Source organism: Loxodonta africana, chromosome 18 (genome assembly GCF_030014295.1).
Source record: "Loxodonta africana isolate mLoxAfr1 chromosome 18, mLoxAfr1.hap2, whole genome shotgun sequence".
Classification (NCBI taxonomy): Eukaryota; Metazoa; Chordata; class Mammalia; order Proboscidea; family Elephantidae; genus Loxodonta; species Loxodonta africana.
The window spans coordinates 70,257,855-70,275,999 of NC_087359.1; the positions used below are offsets into that span (position 1 = coordinate 70,257,855).

Below are 18,145 nucleotides of genomic sequence, written 5' to 3' on the forward strand. Positions count from 1 at the left end.
AAAATATTTTGAGTTTTCTTCTCGGACAAGTTGTGCCTTACACAGGTTCCTGCTTTCGCGGGTTTTAGTGTGTGTGTTTGTGTGTCTGTGTATATGGGTTTTGGGGGATATATATAAAACCTGTTGCCATCGAGTCAGTTCCTACTCATACAGACCCTACAGGAGAGAGTAGAACTGCCTCATCGGGTTTCCAAGGAGCAGCTGGTGATTTGAACTGCCGATCTTTTGGTTAGCAGCTGAGTTCTTAACCACTGCAACACCAGGGCTCCATATACACATATGTACATATATATACATAAAACATCTTAAGAATCAATACCAAAGGGTTCATTCATAGTGATTATGTAAGTAAGGCTATGGACTCTATGTGTATGTTCTAATGTTTCTACAACAAACCTGCATTACTTGTACAATAAAATATCATGAAAGTTGGGAGAAAATGAACCTGTTTCTCTCTTTGTCTTCATGGATCCTAAGAGTTTGTTTTGGTTTTGTCGAACTATTTTTTTGTGAGGCATGTCACACTGTAAATAAAGACTTCGCGACACTGGGAAAGTCTTTATTGATTTTTAAAGTTGTGATAATTGCTCCTTCCCAAACTCAAAAACCAAATCCATTGCTGTTGAGTTGATTCCGACTCACAGCGGCCCTATAGGACTGAGTAGAACTGCCGCAAAGGGCTTCCAAGGAGCAGCCTGTGGATTCGAACTGTGGACCTTCTGATTAGCAGCCAAGACCTTATCCACTGTGCCACCAGGGCTCCTTCCCAGTGCCCCTGAAATGCTACCACTAGGTGGCAGTCTGTTCTATTTAGTCCTCTGCCTGCCTTAGTCCTGGATCCAGGCACAACTCGATTCAGACACTGGATGCCTTTGTAGAGTTTCAAGCATGACAGATAAGGCTTATGTGCCAAGCTAGGCCCCTCTGGGGCTCTCCAGGCTCAGTCCATTCAGCTTTTCTTTTCCTTACATTTAACTGGTCAGAGCCAAGACTCTGAGCCACTAAGGTTGAAAGTCAAGTTGGGTCCAGCCTCACCCCCCAAGAGCAACAGTCACTGGTCAGAACACTCAGAAAAGGACTTGAAGTGGCTGATGCTTACCATTTCATCAACCCCTCTAGCCAACACCACAAGAGGACACAGCAATTATCATTTATTTTTCACTCTCAACAAAAAGGTGGAAAAGCCTCTCCCTCAATTCTGGTCTTTGAGTGCTTGAGGAATATTCACCCCCAACCCTCCTCCGTCTAGGCAGGTCGCTGACTGTGGGGATAATATCTGAGGACTCCTTGAGCTGGCGGGAAAGGAGAAGCTCAAGTAGAGAGAGCTTCCCAAGCGATGGCATCAATTTCCTGCCAACGCCCTCATAGCCTCTCTTTCAAAGCAGAAGGAGAGCCAGCCTTCCACTTCAGTCAGATTTCGGGCTCCTAGAGCCTCGTATAGTTCCATGGCCCTCTTGTTTGTGTCCAGTACTGACAGGCGAAACTGGGCACAGCCATTATCCAGGGCCACCTGTGGGAGAAGACATCATTCACTTTTCTGGGGTCAAAAAAAGGAAAAAGTTTTCTCATCCCTTTTAATCCAGGTGCCCCATATACACCCTTGCTTCTCCAGAGCCTAGCTTGCAACCCCCACCCTAGCCAGACCCACAGTGTCTTCCTCACCTTAGCCACCTTTTTGATTATTTTGGAACCAATCCCCTGACCTGTTGTGGGGAGAAAGAGGTGAAAAGAGTGGTGGTTTGAGTTGGAAGTGATCAGAAAAGGCCATAGGCTGGGATTAGGGGGAGGGGGATTATGGTGGGGTCCATGGGTTGCTTTGCTCCCACCACTGCTTCTGCCCAGTACCCCGATATTCTGGAATCACGTAGATGTCTTCCAGATACACACTGCGTCCCTTCCACGTGCTGTACGTGAAGAAGTACAGCCCATAGCCCACCACACGAGGCCCTGAGAGAGAAAGATAAAAGGGTAAGTCCTCCAGGAGTGTGGGTGAAAATGCCTCTGAGGCGCCTGGAGAGGTGGAGGTCTGAGGGTCAGGTGCTCCTACCTTGTGGCTCACCGTTAGCTGGAAGAATCTCTACCACCATACAGTGAAAGAAAGGATTCTCTCTAAAACCGTCTGCTCTCAGGTCTGCGCAATGGAGTTGTGAAGAGAGAGAGAAACAGGAACTGAGTGTGTGCCCGCCCTGGAGTTGCTGACCGCCCTGGGGCTGCTGACCGCCCTGGGGCTGCTGACCGCCCTGGGGCTGCTGACCGGAGAACCGCCCCGACTTTCTCCCCGACCTCCTTGAGTACCCAGCTGTGCCCCCACCTTCTTCACTGATCTTCACCTGATGCGAGAGGTTCTCGTACTCAGCCAGTTCCTATGGCGTGGGGACAGAGGCTAGATAAAGGCAGCAGGTCCCAGCTGATCCCCGAGCGGGACCCCAAGGCCGCCCCTCTCCCCCCCTCCCCCTCCCACCCCGTCTCCAGCCGCGCTGCTCTGCCCCCCTCTGGGACCCTGGCTTCCGCCTGCGGCTTTCACCCGAATCATCCTCAAAATGTCTCCACAGTCTCCCTCCTCGGCCTCTCGGATCCGCACTGAAGCCATCCCGGTCCCCGCGATCGGAACCAAAGTCCAAGACCCCCACTTCCGTTCTACGGGATTGAGCGAAGGGCAACTGAGACCCTTTACAGCGCTGACGAGCTCGTAACCTGCAAAAGCCGGAAGGGGTGGGGGTGGGCGGGGCAGTGGGGCCTTCTCGCCCTGAAAAGTGGGGCGGCGGGCGGAGGGCGTGGCCCCGCGAGTGGGTCTCGGCCATCTGGGCCTCTAATTCTGCCCCTGCGGGCACACTCCCGTCTGTCCATCAGCTCGCAGGCTGGGCTCCTCCCGTCCCAGGCGCCGCCCCCGATGGTCTGGTCTTGTGACCCGGTCCGCTGACAGTGACCGAGGCTGGACTGACTACCGAGATGTTTTTGCTGTCGCTGTCTGTGCGTACCAACCTCCATTGGGGACACCCCACGGCTCGAAAGTCACCTCTGCCCCATCTTTTTTAAAATAATTTTTTTTTTTTTTTTTTTTGTGATGAAGATATACACACCTAAGCAGTCACCGGTACAACTTCCACATTTACAATTCAATGATACTGATGACATTTTTCATGTTGTGCCAACCATTACAGCTATTCTTTTCCAGAATATACCACCACCATGAACATAAACTCAAGGTCCCCCAAACAAAACCCCCCAACCTTCTTTAATTGAAGTAAGCGGTGGATACCTGCTTTTCTCTTTCCTCTCACTCCCCCACCCTCCCAGGCCAGGGATGGACTCTAGGACCCTAGCCCCGAAAACCTTTTCCTCAGCTTTTTGTGTAGACCAAAGTGTGACCTCCCTGGGGGCCGTTTGCATTTTTAAACGGGTCAGAGAGGGAGTAATAGACTTCTAGTAGACTGTTAGCCCTTGTAACAAATGGATGGAGCCCTGGTAGCACAGCGGTTAAGAGTCTAGCTGCTAAGCAAAAGGTCAGCAGTTCAAATCCGATAGATGTAAAAAGAAAAAAATCAAACCTGTTGCCATCAAGTGGACTCCGACTCATAGTGACCCTATAGGAGAGACTAGAACTGCCCCATAGAGTTCCCAAGGCTGTAATCTTTTCCGAAGCTGACTGCTATGTCTTTCTTCTGTGGAGCGGCTGGTGGGTTTGAACTGCCCACCATTCCTTTAGCAGCCAAGAGTTTAACCACTGTGCCACCAGGGCTCCTCAACAAATGGATAAGGAAAGATAATTGGGAGTGGGGAGAAGGGGCAACAAAGTATCCACTGAATTGTACACAGAGAACTACTTTTCTGTGAAGCAAGCCTCAGAGGCCTGGGAAAACACTGAGGGAGGCCCTCAGATCAGATACTAGGCACTGAGCCTGTATTATCTCAAGCCTCATTCCCAGTAACCCCATAAAGTAACGAATTATTTTCCCCATTTTGCAGACAAAGACTCTGAAGCACAAAGGTCACATGACTTGCTCAAGGCCACCCAGCTAAATGTTTGGGAATCCATGTCTCAACTCTTGCCCTGATGGATGTTACTTGGGGAGCAGGGCAGGACTGTTTGCTGACCTCAGGCCCACGAAGACAGCCTCCCCAGGTGACCAGAGGGCTTGGAGGGCCCTGGTCAGGTTCTAGAGGAGGGGAGGGGTAGCGGGGTGTCTTCCCCCAGCTCATAAACTTTCCCCACAGTGGGGGAGGATAGTGGAGGAATTCTGTTCCTCGCTCATCTGTCCCCAAAGGGGCTATGGGGTCAGTGCCTCTATCTCCTGCCCCCCTCCTTCCCCCGGGGCAACATTTAATCCTCCACCACTCCTTTGCACAACTGCCTGTCCCCACGCATTCTTCCTAGCATTGTGTGAGCCACAGAGAACAAAGCAGACTATGGAGGGCAGAGGCGCACAGGCCTTGGCGCTGCCGCATCAGCTGCTGTCGCTGCTGCTACTGCTGCTACCTCACACTCAGCAGGGACTGGCTGTCCCCACCCAGGTACAGGGGTGGGATAGGGCTCGCAGCCCCTGCTTGTGTTTACCTGAGCTGTGCTTCAGCTCTGCCCTCTTCTCTTCTCTCCTCTCCTCCTCTGGCCCTGTAGCAGGGCCTCCCCTTCTATCTGTCTGTATGTGTCCTTGTTCCAGCTTTTTTATTTTCTCTTTCCGATAGAGGCCCCAGGACTCTCCCGCCCTGCACCTCTGCAGTGGTCTGGGACAAGAACCTGTCACCGTGATGACTTTTGACGTCACCAAGATCACAAAGTATGGAGTCAACCCAACCCCCGACCCAACCCTCCGACCCTTCGACCTTATGCTCTTTCTCCATCAGCTCTTCTTTCCCTGTCTCCCTGTCCTTCTTTCTTTCTTTCTGAACTCCACCTCCCCAACCCCACATTTACCCTTGAAGTGCATACCCATACTTTCTTCTGTGCCCTTCCAGAACCTCCTCCTCCTTTGAACTTCAAACATGGGATCCAGAGGGAGTGATTTTTTATGGGGATACCAACCCTAATGATGACTGGTTTATGCTGGGACTTCGGGATGGCAGACCTGAGATCCAATTGCACAATCATTGGGCCCAACTTACGGTGGGCACTGGGCCTCCGCTGGATGACGGGAGGTGGCACCAGGTAAGCCAGTACTTGTCCTGAGGGGAGTGGTGTCTTGAGCTGATCCAGCGAAGGAGAATGGAACCGAGTTATTAGGCATTCCTTTATCATTGACTTCTAACTTAAGCCGCACGATGCCCCCGTGAAGTAGCCACTCTTGTCCCCATTTTTCAGATAGGAGCTCTGAGGCTCAGTCTGCATGTAAGTGAGCCAAGGGTGCCAGCTGACTCTTAAAGAACATATTCCTTCTACAACACTAGGCTGCCTGGAAAGAAGGTGGTGGGGCCGGTCCCCTGATTCTGCTTCCGTCCCCCTTCCTGCAGGTGGAAGTGAAGATGGATGGGGACTCGGTGGTGCTCCTGGTGGATGGGGAGGAGGTGCTGCACCTGAGACAGGTCTCTGGGCCCCTGGCCAGAAAACCCCAGCCCATCATGAAGATCGCGCTGGGGGGGCTTCTCTTCCCCTCCTCCAACCTCCGGCTGCCGGTAAGATAACTGCGTCACAGGGGTGGGAACCGTGGCCAAGGCCCGCAATGTGTCACCCAGTGGGTGGCCGTGGGGGTCCTCATACACATTTTGAGAAGAGGGGACGGGATGAGAGCTAGGTGGGCAGACACAAATGCTTGCATCTCTGAGGGCAAGAAACAAGATGGGGAGGCTGGGACTGGGCTCAGATGCCCAGATTCCAACATCCCCACACCTCCCCTCCTCCTCCAGCTGGTCCCTGCCCTGGATGGCTGCCTGCGCCGGGATGTCTGGCTGGACCGGCGGGCCCAGATCTCAGCCTCTGCCCCCACTAGCACCAGAAACTGTGCTGTGGAGTCCCAACCTGGGGTATTCTTCCCTCCAGGGACTCATGCAGAATTCAGCCTCCAAGGTAAGGGCCATTTTCCCCTCCGTGGCAAATTCCATGTCTGCCTTCCCCCATCCCCCTCCACTGCTAGCCCCCTCCCTCCATGAAGCCTCAGCCTTGAGGATCTTTTCTCCCCTGCAGACATCCCCCAGCCTCATGCAGAAACCTGGGCCTTCTCTCTGGAACTGGGGCTCCAGCTGGCAGCAGGCGCTGGTCGCCTCCTTGCTCTTGGGACCCTAGCGAACTCTCCTTGGCTCAGCCTCCACTTCCAAGATCAAGTAAGAGGGAACTGTGCCTGCCTTCAGTGGAGCTGGGAGGAGTGGGCGGAAACTGGGCCTCCAAATTTCAACACCGGGAGGGCTTAAGGGTGGCACCCTGGGGGCAGGTAAACATCTTGCAGCTACACATAGCAAGCAAAAAGCTTTTACTTAGATTGTGTATTTACTTGGTGTCAGCGTGGTTTTATAGAGCGTGAATCAGTTGCTATCTAGCTGATTCTGACTCATGACGCCACCTTGTGTCTCAGGGTAGAACTGTGATCCTGAAGGTTTTCAATGACTGAATTTCCAGATGTAGATTGCCAGGTCTTTCTTCCAGAGTACCTCTGGGTAGACTTGAACTTCCAACCGTTTGGTTAGTAGTCAAGTGCGTTACCTGTTTGCACCACCCAGGGACGGTGAAGCCGGGGAAAATTGAGGCGGGATTTAGGTGGTGGGAATGACCAGTAGGTAGAGGATGTGGCTTAAGGGGTGATTAAGGCAGCTGGGGTGGGGCCATGATGAGAGGGCATGGCTCATTCTTTCCTTCCTCACTCTCCCCCACGATCTGCAGAAGGTGGTCCTGTCCTCTGGGCCTGGGCCAGGGCTGGATCTCCCTCTGGTCTCAGGACTCCCTCTTCAGCTGAAGATGGATTTGTCCAGGGTGGTCCTGAGCCAGGGGCTGAAGGAAGAAGTCCTTGCTCTGCCTCCCCTGGGTCTTGACCCTCTCTCCAACCTCTGGGACCAGACTCAGGGGTACCTCTTCTTGGGGGCTGTACCAGGTAAGAGAGGGTGATGTTCAAGGTCTTTAGCACACCATTGGAAACAGCTAAAGGGAGATGAGGAAGTGGGAAGGGGAGCATTTTGAGGGAAAGGGAACCTCTGAGTGGGAATAAGAAAAGGCCACAAGAAAGATAGCATGCAGGGGCAGTTGGAGGAAGGAGGCTGAAAATTTAGTTCGGGAGAACTGGAAAAGTGGGGAGGAGCTTTTAGCTGACCCTAATGCCACTTCCGTCCTACCTCCCTCTAGGACAGGCCTCTTCTTCCTCCTTTTGCCTGCATGACCTTTGGGCCCAAGGCCAGAGGCTGGACATGGACCGGGCCCTCAGCAGAAGCCAGGACATCTGGACTCACAGCTGTCCCCAGAGCTTAGGCAATGGCACTGACACCTCCCATTAAATCTCTGCCTAAAAACTACTTTGACTATCTCTCATTTATTCAACAAATATTTACTGGGCACCTGGGGTAAGCACTGGGGTTATACAGATGAGCAAAACCAACCCTAGTTCCTGCCCTCTTGGTGCTCACAATCCCATGGGGGAGGCAGGCATCCACCCAAGACTAATAAAGAAGTGTGTAATTGGAAACTCTGTTAAGTGTGAGAGCTCGGAGATTAGGAGGCCCAGAACCTAGTCTGGTGTCAGAGAAGGCTTTCCTGAGGACATGGTAACTTCTCAGGTGAGATCCCAGCACACATGGACACAAACACACACCAACCCATTACCATTGAGTCAATTCCACCTCATGGCGACCCCATGTGTTACAGAGTAGAACTGCTCCATAAGGTTTTCTTGGCCGTAATCTTTATGGAAGCAGATTGCCAGGCTTTTATTCCACCTGAAAGTGTTTGAACCACCAACCTTTAGGCTAGTGGTTGAGCGCAAACTGTTTGTGCCACCCAGGAACCTTACACACACACATTCATATCAGATACAGGTCACTTCCTGGGAGCCAGGAGCCCACCTCCTTCCCCAGCACCCACTCCCTTTGGGACTCCAGCTTCCTTCCTCCAAGGCTGGTCCCAAGAGATTAGGAGGGAGGGGAAGAAATGGATTTTGTTGTCTCAGCTGATCTAGCCCTTTGAACTGGCCATTGCTGTCCAGAGAAGGAGCAGCAGGGGGCGTGAGAGGGTCATGGAGATATGGGGGCAGGGGTTCTGGGAAAAGGGGCGGAGGCTGGAGGGAGAAAGAAAAAGGGAGGGGAAAAGAGGGAGAAAGCTGCCTCTATCCCTCTCTCGGTCCACTTGCTGCATTCCCAGACGGATTTGTCTCTACTCCATTAAACAAGAGCTGGCTTGTGCTGGTCACAGCTGGGAAGAACTGACAGATTCTGGAATATGCCTGTCTTCAAAGAATACGGCGAACCAGCCCTCAGCCACCAGACCCCTGGAGAATCCTGGTGCCCTAGCCCTTCCCCCGGTAATCCATTTGCCTTATCCCCGAGCCCCCTGGGAAACCCTCATGTCCAAGCCCCCAGCTCCCAGCTCCCAGCTCCCAGCTCCCAGCTCAGTCCTCAGACCTCTTAGGAACCCTGGTGTCCTAGCCCAAAGCTCCCAGCCCCCTAGGGAATGCTGGGGTTCCAGCCCTCAGCTCCACCTCTCAAATCCTCAGCTCTCTCAATAACTGTTAACCCCTTCTCCAGTCTCCAGCCTTCTCCTAGCTTCTTACAAAGATCTTCCCTACCAGAAACCCAGGCAACAGGGTGAGTTACTCATTGGACCTTCTGTCCCCTTCTGCAGAGATCAGCCAGGACCTAAATGACCCCAGAATAAGGAGGCTGCAGAAGACTCTCTGGAGTGGAAGACACAAGTCCCAGGCCTCTTTTTGTACTCTCCCAATCTCAAGTCTGCAGAGTCTCCAGCTGCCTCCACTCAGGCAGCAGGGTTTTATAGAACAGTCTTCAGCATGGCCAGGGAGCCCAAACCCAACTCCGGACCCTAGGCAATGTTTAGTAACAGCCTAGGCTGCCTGGATATATTCATTCAATTGATCTTTACTGAACACCTACTATGTACCAGGCACTGTTCTTGACACGGAGGGTACATTGGTGAAAAGGGCAGACATACTCCCTGCTGTAATGGAGCTCTCAGTATAGTGGAGGGGATTGGGCAAACAGACCATAAACAAGAAAGGAAATAAATAAGCAGGATAAAGTCAGTAGCAGTTAGAGCTATAAAGGGAATAATATCTATAAGAGAGGGTGGTGGGGAAAGGGGCAATATTAGATGCATGGTAGGGCAGATCTCTCTGAGATAGCCTCTTTTGAACAGAGACATGAGTCATGAAAAGAAGCCAGGCATGTGGAGTCCAAAAGAGGGTGTGAGCCAGTGGGGAGAGAGGCTAAAGGCCTGGAGGTACCAGGGTATCCACCAACGGGTTGTTAAGAGGGGCAACTTCCTGACCTTGTGTTTCCCAGGAATCTCCCCAGGCTGGCTTTGCTCTTCTTCCATCCCCCTCTTCAGGACCCCACTCCCAACCTCTTTTTCTCCAGCCTGCCCTAGATTCCAAGCTTCCTGATTACCATCCAGAGCTGTCTACACTCTTTCATTAAGATTGACTTTGCCTTGACACAGACTTTGCTGGACTCCCACCAAGGGCACCTATGATGCCTGCATAGTGTCCCTTGCCTCTCCGACATCCCCCAACATTTTTCCAGAGCTTGGCAACACACCTTGAAGCCTCCAGGCCTCACTCCACCATATCCACTGGCCCCTTATCTCTCCTGGTTTCTTTTTTTTTTTTAACTAACATTTATTGGTTACTGCTCAAAAAAAAAAAAAAAAAATTTTTTTTTTTTCGTGTTAGGCAGTCCATAAGGACTCTAAAGAGAAATAAGACTTGGGAAAATTGAGGTGGGATTTAGGTGGTGGGAATGATCAGTAGGAAGAGAATATAGCTTAAGGGGCGATTAAGGCATTTAGGGAGAACTGGGGTCTTGGGAGAGAAGTCTGGTTGTTGTTAGGTGCCATCGAGTCAGTCCTGACTCATAACGACCCTGTGTACAACAGAGCAAAACACCGCCTGGTCCTGCACCAACCTCGCAGTTGTTGCTACATTTGAGCCCATTGTTGCAGCCACTGTGTCAATTCATCTTGTTGAGGGTCTTCCTCTTTTTCAATGACCCTCTACTTTACCAAGCATGATGTCCTTCTCCAGGGACTAGTCCCTCCTGATAACATGTCCAAAGTATGTGAGACATAGTCTCGCCACCCTTGCTTCTAAGGAGCATTCTGGTTGTACTTTCTTCTGAGACAGATTTGTTCATTGTTTGTTTGTCCATGGTATATTCAGTATTCTTTGCCAACACCGTAATTCAAAGGCATCAATTCTTCTTTGGTCTTCCTTATTCATTGTCCAGTTTTTGCATGCATATGAGGCAATTGAATATATCATGATTTGGATCCGGCGCACCTTAGTCCTCGAAGTGACATCTTTGCTTTTTAACACTTTAAAGAGGTCTTTTGCAGCAGATTTGCCCAGTGCAATACGTTGTTTGATTTCTTGACTGCTGCTTCCATTGGTGTTGATTGTGCATCCAAGTAAAATGAAATGCTTGACAATTTCAGTATTTTCTCTGTTTATCATGATGTTCCACCATGTGTCTGTCAGTGTGTCGAACGGGGTGGCTTGCAGTTTGCTGTGATGCTGGAAGCTGTGCCACCGGTATTTCAAATACCAGCAGGGTCACCCATGGTGGACAGGTTTCATCAGAGCTTCCAGACTAAGACAGACTAGGAAGAAGGACTTGGCAGTCTACTTCTAAAAACAACTGTCTAGTGAGAACTTTATGAAAAGTAGAGGAACGTCATCAGATACAGCGTTGGAAGATGATTTCCTCAGGCTGGAAGGCACTCAAAATACAGCTGGGGAAGAACTGCCTCCTCAAAGTAGAGTCGACATTAATGACGTGGATGGAGTCAAGTTTTCAGGACCTTCATTCGCTGGTGTGGAACGACTCAGAATGAGAAGAAACAGCTGCAAACATCCCTTAATGATCAGAACGTGGAATGTACAAAGAATGAATATAGGAAAGTTAGAAGTCGTCAAAAATGGAATGGATAAAGAGCGATATCCTATGCATCAAACAGTGAGCTGAAAAGGACTGGTATCGGCCATTTTGAATCAGACAATCATATGGTCTACTATGCCGGGAATGACATATTGAAGAGAAATGGCGTCACACTCATCGTCAAAAAGAACATCTCAAAATCTATTCTGATGTACAACACTGTCAGTGATAGGATAATATCCATATACCTACAAGGAAGACCAGTTAATGACTATTATTCAAATTTACATACCAACCACTAATGCAAAAGATGAGGAAACTGGAGATCTTTACTAACTTCTGCAGTCTGAAATTGATCAAACATGCAATCAAGATGCATTGATAATTACAGGTGACTGGAAAAAAAGAAGGATCTGTAGTTGGAAAATATGGTCTTGGTGATAGAAACAATGCCAGAGATCGCATGATAGAATTTTTCAAGACCAAGGACTTATTCATTGCAAATACCTTTTTTCAACAACATAAATGGCGACTATACATGTGGACTTCACTGGACGGAAAACACAGAAATCAAATTGACTACATCTGTGGACAGAGATGATGTAAAACTCAGTATCATCAGTCAGAACAAGGCCAGGGGCTGACTGCAGAACAGACCAATTGCTCTTATGCAAGTTCAAGATGAAGCTGAAGAAAATTAAAACAAGTCCATGAGAACCAAAATGCAACCTTGAGTATATCTCACCTAAATTTGGAGACCATCCCAAGAATAGGTTTGACGCACTGAACACTAGTGATCAAAGACCAGACGAGTTGTGGGATGATGTCGTACATGAAGAAAGCAAACGGTCATTAAAAAGACAGGGGAAAAAAAAAAAACAAAATGGACTTCAGAAGAGACTATAAAACTCGCTCTTGAATATAGAATAGATAAAGTGAAAGGAAGAAATGATGAAGTAAAAGAGTTTAACAGAAGATTTCAAAGGGTGGGTCAAGAAGACAAAGTATTATAATGAAATGTGCAAAGGCCTGGAGCTAGAAAACCAAAAGGAAAGAACACACTTGGCATTTCTTCAGCTGAAAGAACCGAAGAAAAAAATTCAAGCCTTGAGTTGCAATATTGACGGATTCTATGGGCAAAATATTGAATGATGAAGGAAGCATGAAAAGAAGATGGAAAGAATACACCGTGTCACTGTGCCTAAAAAAATTGATTGACATTCAACTATTTCAGGAGGTAGCATACGATCAAGAACCAGTGATACTGAAGGGAGAATTCCAAGCTGCACTGAAGACATTGGCGAAAAACAAGGCTTTAGGAATTGACAGAATATCAATTGAGATGTTTCAACAAACAATGCAGTTAGAGGTGCTCACTCATCTAGGCCAATGAATTTGGAAGGCAGCTACCTGGCCAACTAACTGGAAGAGATCCATATTTATGCCCATTCCAAAGAAAGGTGATCCAAAAGAATGTGGAAATTATCAAACAATGTCATTAATATCACATGCAAGTAAAATTTGCTGAAGATAATTCAAAACGGTTGCAGCAGTACATCTATAGGGAACTGCCAGAAATTCCAGCCAGATTCAGAAGAGGATGTGAAATGTGGGATATCATTACTGATGTCAGATGGGTCTTGGCTGAAAGCAGAGAATATCAGAAAGATGTTTACCTGTGTTTTATTGACTATGCAAATGTATTTGATTGTGTGGATCATAACAAATTATGGTTTACATTGAAAAGAATGAGAATTCCAGAACACTTAATTGTGCCTAGGCAGAACCTGTGCATAGACCAAGAGGCAGTCATTCGAACAGAATAAGGGAATACCCCGTGGTTTAAAATCAGAAAACGTGTGTATCAAGGTTGTACATTTTCACCATACTTGTTCAATCTGTATGCTGAGCAAATAATCCAAGAAGCTGGACTATACAAAGAAGAATGCAGCATCAGGATTGGTGGAAAACTCATTAGCAACCTGCGTTAAGCAGATGACACAACTGTGCTTGCTGAAAGCAGAGGACTTGAAGCACTTACTGTTGAAGATCAAAGACTACAGCCTTCAGTATGGATTACACCTCAACATAAAGAAAACAAAAATCCTCACAACTGGACCAATAAGCAACATCATGATAAATGGAGAAAAGAAAGAAGTTGTCAAGGATTTCATTTTACTTGGATCCACAATCAATGCCCATGGAAGCAGCAGTCAAGAAATCAAAAGACACATTGCATTGGGTAAATCTGCTGCAAAAGACTTCTTTAAAGTATTGAAAAGCAAAGATGTCACTTTGAGGACTAACGTGTGCCTGATCCAAGCCATGATATTTTCAATTGCCTCATATGCATGCAAAAGCTGGACAATGAATAAAGCAGACAAGAATTGATGCCTTTGAATTATGGTGTTGGCAAAGAATATTGAATATACAATGGACTTTCAGAAGAATGAACAAGTCTGTCTTGGAAGAAGTACAACTAGAGTGCTCATTGGAAGGGAGGGTGTGAGACTTTGTCTCACATACTTTGGACATGTTATCAGAGCGGACCAGTCACTGGAGAAGGGCATCATGCTTGGTAAAGTACAGGGTCAGCGAAAAAGAGGAAGACCTCAGTGAGATGGATTGACACGTGGCTTCAACAATGGGCTCAAACATAGCAACGATTGTAAAGATGGCCCAGGACTGGGCAGTGTTTCGTTCTGTTGTACATGGGGTTGTTATGAGTGGGAACATACTCGAGGACACCTAACAAGAACAATCATGATGTTGCTTATTGGTCCATTTGTGAAGATTTTTGTTTTCTGTACAGTGAAGTGTAATCCATAGAAGACTGTAGTCTTTGATCTTCATCAGTAAGTGCTTCAAGTCCTCTTTGCAGTCAGTAAGCAAGGTTGTGTCATCTGCATATCACAGGTTGTTAGTGAGTTTTCCTCCAATCCTGGTGCAGGTTCTTCTTCATATAGTCCAGTTTCTTGGATTATTTGCTCAGCATATGGATTAAATAAGTATGGTGAAAAGATATAACACTGGCACACACCTTCTCCGATTTTAAATCATGGGGTATCCCCTTGTCTATGTACAGGTTCTGCGTGAGTACAATTAAGTGTTCTGGAATTCCCATTCTTTGCAATGCTGTCCACACTTTGTTATGATCCACTCAGTCGAATGCCTTTGCATAGTCAAAGCAGACATGCAAAATGCTTTAATAGAGTTATCCATAAGTGGCAGGGAACCTGGTTGCTAGTTCTGTCAAGGATCATCAGGAAGAAGCAAATTATTAGACATGTAAACTTGAACAAATGACTCAAACAAGTTGCCGTCAAGTCGATTCTGACTATCGGCCACCCCATGGATGTCAGAGTTGAACTGTGCTCCATAGTATTTTCAGTGGCTGAGTTTTTGGAAGTAGATCAACAGTCCTTTCTTCCAAGGCACTAGCCAAGGGCACTAACTGTTTGCAGCACCCAGGGACTCTGAACAAATGACTCTTTAACGTTCAGTTTCCCCATCTGCAAAATGGGGATGTTGCCCTGCCCACAGGGTTGTTGGAAGGATTTGAGAAATCCTGTGTGCAAAATGTGTAGCACAGTTCTTGGCATATAGAATGTTCAATATATGAGAGATATCGTTATTATTATTAACCTCATGCTCAGTTCTTGAAATACAAGCCTGAGCTTGCCAGGTATAAAAGATGAGGATAGGCATGTGATGTGGCTGAGCCATGGGCAGGAAGGGATGGAATGAGGGCAGATGGGGAAGCTCCTGTGGCCACATGGTGAAAGGCCTTGTGTGTCTTTGGGCTTGATCTGGTCAGTCATGGAACATCTCAATTCCTGAGCTCTCTTCTTTGTTCTTCCTCTGAGTATTAGTTTCCTAGAGCTGTTGTGATAAAATACGACAAACTGGGTGGCTTAAAACAACAGAAATTTATTGTCTCATGGTTCTGGGGGCTAGAAGTCTGAATTCAGGATGTTGGCAGGTCCATGCTCTCTCTGAAGGCTCTAGGGAAATATCGTTCTTTGTCTTGTCTAGCTTCTAGTGGTCCCAGGCATTCTTTGGCTTGTGGTGTTGTTGTTGTTAGGTGTTGTCGAGTTGGTTCCAACTCATCGCGACCCTATGCACAACCAAACGAAACACTGTCCGGTCCTGCGCCATCCTTACAATCATTACACTTGAGCTTATTGTTGTAAACACTGTGTCAATCCACCTTGTTGAGCGTCTTCCTCTTTTCTGCTGACCCTGTACTTTGCCAAGCCTGATGTCCTTCTCCAGGGACTGATCCCTCCTGACAACATGTCCAAAGTATGTAAAATGCAGTCTCGCCATCCTTGCTTCTAAGGAGCATTCTGGTTGCACTTTTTCCAAGACAGGTTTGTTCGTTCTTTTGGCAGTCCATGGTATATTCAATGTTCTTCACTAACACCACAATTCAAAGGTGTCAATTCTTCTTCAATCTTCTTTATTCATTGTCCAGCTTTCACATGCATATGCCATTGAAAATACCATGGCTTGGTCAGGTGCACCTTAGTCTTCAAGGTGACATCTTTGCTTTTCAACACTTTAAAAAGGTCTTTTGCAGCAGATTTACCCAATGCAATGTGTCTTTTGATTTCTTGACTGCTGCTTCCATGGCTGTTGATTGTGGATCCAAGTAAAATGAAATCCTTGACAACTTCGATCTTTTCTCCGTTTATCATGATGTTGCTCATTGGTCCTTTTGTAAGGATTTTTGTTGTCTTTATGTTGAGGCGTAATCCACACTGAAGGCTGTGGTCTCTGATCTTCATTAGTAAGTGCTTCAAGCCCTTTTCACTTTCAGCAAGAAAGGTTGCGTCACCTGCATAACGCAGGTTGTTAATGAGTCTTCTTCCAATCCTGATGCTCCCCCCCCCCATTCTTCTTCATACAGTCCAGCTTCTTCTCGGATTATTTGCTCAGCATACAGATTGAATAGGTATGGTGAAAGGATACAACCCTGACACACACCTTTCCTGACTTTAAACCAATCAGTATCCCCTTGCTCTATCCAAACAATTGCCTCTTTTTTTAATAAATTTTTATTGTGCTTTAAGTGAAAGTTTACAAATCAAGTCAGTCTGTCATACAAAAATTTATATACACCTTGCTCTATACTCCTAGTTGCTCTCCCCCTAATGAGATAGCACACTCCTTCTCTCCACTCTATTTTCATGTCCATTCGTCCAGCTTCTGACCCCCCTCTGCCCTCTCATCTCCCATCCAGACAGGAGCTGCCCACATGTCTCATCCATCAATTTGATCCAAGAAGCTCACTCTTCACCGGTATCACCTTCTATCCCATAGTCCAGTCCAATCCCTGTCTGAAGAGTTGGCTTTGGGAATGGCCAAACAACTGCCTCTCGATCTATGTAAAAGTTCCTCATAAGCATACAATGAAGTGTTCTGGAATTTCCATTCTTTGCAATGTTATCCATAATTTGTTATGATCCACACGGTTGAATGCCTTTGCATAGTCAATAAAACACAGGTAAACATCCTTCTGGCATTCTCTGCTTTCAGCCAGGATCCATCAGACATCAGCAATGATATCCCTAGTTCCACGTCCTCTTCTGAAACCAGCCTGAATTTCTGGCAGTTCCCTGTTGATATATTGCTGCAGCCATTTTTGAATGATCTTTATCATTTATGCCTATTCCTAAGAAAGGTGATCCAACCGAACGCGGAAATTATAGAACAATATCATTTATATCACACGCAAGCAATATTTTGCTGAAGATCATTCAAAATGGCTCGTGGTAGCATAACTCCAATCTTTGTGTCTGCCTTCACATATAGCTGTCTTCCCTGTGCATCTGTCTCTGTGCCTCTTTTCCTCTTTTTATAAGGACACCAGCCATATTGGATAAGAGCCCAACCTACTCCAGTTTGATATCATGCTTTTTCAAATAAGGTCACGTTCAAAAGTACTTGGGGTTAGGACTTCAACATGTCTTTTTTGAGGGACACAATGCAACTCATAACACTCTGCAAAGACCCATCTTCTTGGGAACCCAGACAACTCCATCCCTGGTACTGTGTGGATTAGAGGTGGGGACCAAGGAGTACAGACCTCATGACTGTCTCTGCATGTGGGAAAGAGGGTGTGGGGGCTCTTGTCCCCTTCCTCCTTTCTAGAGATGCTAGTGGGGAGAGCTGGGTTCTTAAAACAAGTTGGAAGTTTGTAACAGCCCTCTGCCCCCATGCCCACAACAGACTTTTCCAGAATTCCCCTTCCTCACTTAAATTCCTCTGCTGCATTTAAGTGGGCTGCCCCCCTCCATCCTACCTGCTAACCTCCTCATGCTGATCCTATTCTACAGGAGAAGATGGCAAGGAGGCAGCAACAAGTGTCTCACCCTTACCTCGTAGCCATCCTATAAGGCACAGAAGACATTCTTTGTTTCCTTTTTAAGTGAGTCTGGGATACGGGACAGAGATTGAGGCAGCAGGCTGGAGGCCACCCCCAGGCCTGGGTCTGCCAAGCTGCATCTGGAAGGTAGGTTCTAGATCTCATCTTCCTAGATCAGAGCTGGCCCATTTTGGTGCACCTCGCCTGATGAAGGAAAAGGTAAGTTGCCTCCCCAAGGTTTCTTGCTTAAAGAGCCACATTACCTTGTAGCCAAATTCAGCAACCAGGCTTTATTATCTTCATAGCTCTGTGGGCTTGCCTGTGTATGGAGGATATACAAGAAGTATAAAACAAAGGCTGCTCTCAAAATTCTTACAATGCTGTTGAAAAAAATAAAACACAATTCAGTTTCTCAAGACAAAAACTTAGGCATCAGCCTTGATCTCTCTCTTTATTCCAACCTCCATGTTGACTCCACTCTACTTCCAAAATAGATCTGGAACCCAGCCTTTTAGCTCCACCTTCAAACCTGCTATCCTGGCCTAAGTTGTCCACATCTCTTGCCTGGACTGTTGCAACTGGTCTCCTTGCTTCCCATGGCCCACCCTCCACACAGCAGACAGTGATTTTCATGAGATTTAATCATGTTGCTCTCCAGCTTAAAACCCTAGAATTTCTTTCATGATCGTTAGATTAAAACCCAAACTACTCTCTTGGGTTTACAAGGACCTGTATGATTTGGTCCCTGCCTACCTC

General features: G+C 47.4%; 2 protein-coding genes across 6 annotated transcripts; one reads left to right on the top strand and one right to left on the bottom strand.

The window, feature by feature from the left end:
* Positions 1-1,136: 1,136 nt before the first annotated feature.
* Positions 1,137-2,700, bottom strand: SAT2 (spermidine/spermine N1-acetyltransferase family member 2). Of its 2 annotated transcripts, none has more exons than XM_064271732.1 (6): positions 2,525-2,700; positions 2,312-2,363; positions 2,060-2,131; positions 1,846-1,947; positions 1,663-1,703; positions 1,137-1,510 (listed from the first exon to the last, which is right to left on the bottom strand). In XM_064271732.1, the coding sequence occupies exons 1-6, from the start codon at positions 2,588-2,590 to the stop codon at positions 1,343-1,345; spliced, it is 501 nt and encodes a 166-aa protein (XP_064127802.1). In that variant the 5' UTR covers positions 2,591-2,700; the 3' UTR covers positions 1,137-1,342. The 2 variants fall into 2 exon arrangements, with proteins under 2 accessions (XP_064127802.1, XP_064127801.1); XM_064271731.1 differs by having other exon boundaries at positions 2,048-2,131.
* A 1,956-nt stretch (positions 2,701-4,656) lies between these two features.
* SHBG (sex hormone binding globulin) lies at positions 4,657-8,151 on the top strand. Of its 4 annotated transcripts, none has more exons than XM_010596583.3 (7): positions 4,657-4,775; positions 4,954-5,143; positions 5,446-5,607; positions 5,839-5,998; positions 6,116-6,252; positions 6,806-7,013; positions 7,262-8,151. In XM_010596583.3, exons 1-7 carry the CDS (start codon positions 4,747-4,749, stop codon positions 7,408-7,410), a joined length of 1,035 nt encoding a protein of 344 aa, XP_010594885.2. In that variant the 5' UTR covers positions 4,657-4,746; the 3' UTR covers positions 7,411-8,151. The 4 variants fall into 4 exon arrangements, with proteins under 4 accessions (XP_010594885.2, XP_064127799.1, XP_064127800.1 ...); XM_064271729.1 differs by having other exon boundaries at positions 4,684-4,775; positions 5,899-5,998; XM_010596581.3 differs by having other exon boundaries at positions 4,694-5,105; positions 5,500-5,607.
* The last annotated feature ends 9,994 nt before the right edge of the window (positions 8,152-18,145 follow it).

Bases quoted from the DNA above. Each gene is read 5' to 3' on its own strand.
- SHBG (XM_010596583.3), top strand. From the start codon at position 4,747: ATGACTTTTGACGTCACCAAGATCACAAA. The intron at 5,608-5,838 runs GTAAGATAACTG...CTCCTCCTCCAG, and splicing joins CCTCCAACCTCCGGCTGCCG to CTGGTCCCTGCCCTGGATGG. The intron at 5,999-6,115 runs GTAAGGGCCATT...TCTCCCCTGCAG, and splicing joins TGCAGAATTCAGCCTCCAAG to ACATCCCCCAGCCTCATGCA.
- SAT2 (XM_064271731.1), bottom strand. From the start codon at position 2,590: ATGGCTTCAGTGCGGATCCGAGAGGCCGAGGAGGGAGACTGTGGAGAC. The intron at 1,948-2,047 runs GTAGGAGCACCT...TTTCTCTCTCAG, and splicing joins AGCTAACGGTGAGCCACAAG to GGCCTCGTGTGGTGGGCTAT. The intron at 1,704-1,845 runs GTACTGGGCAGA...TCCCCACAACAG, and splicing joins CGTGATTCCAGAATATCGGG to GTCAGGGGATTGGTTCCAAA.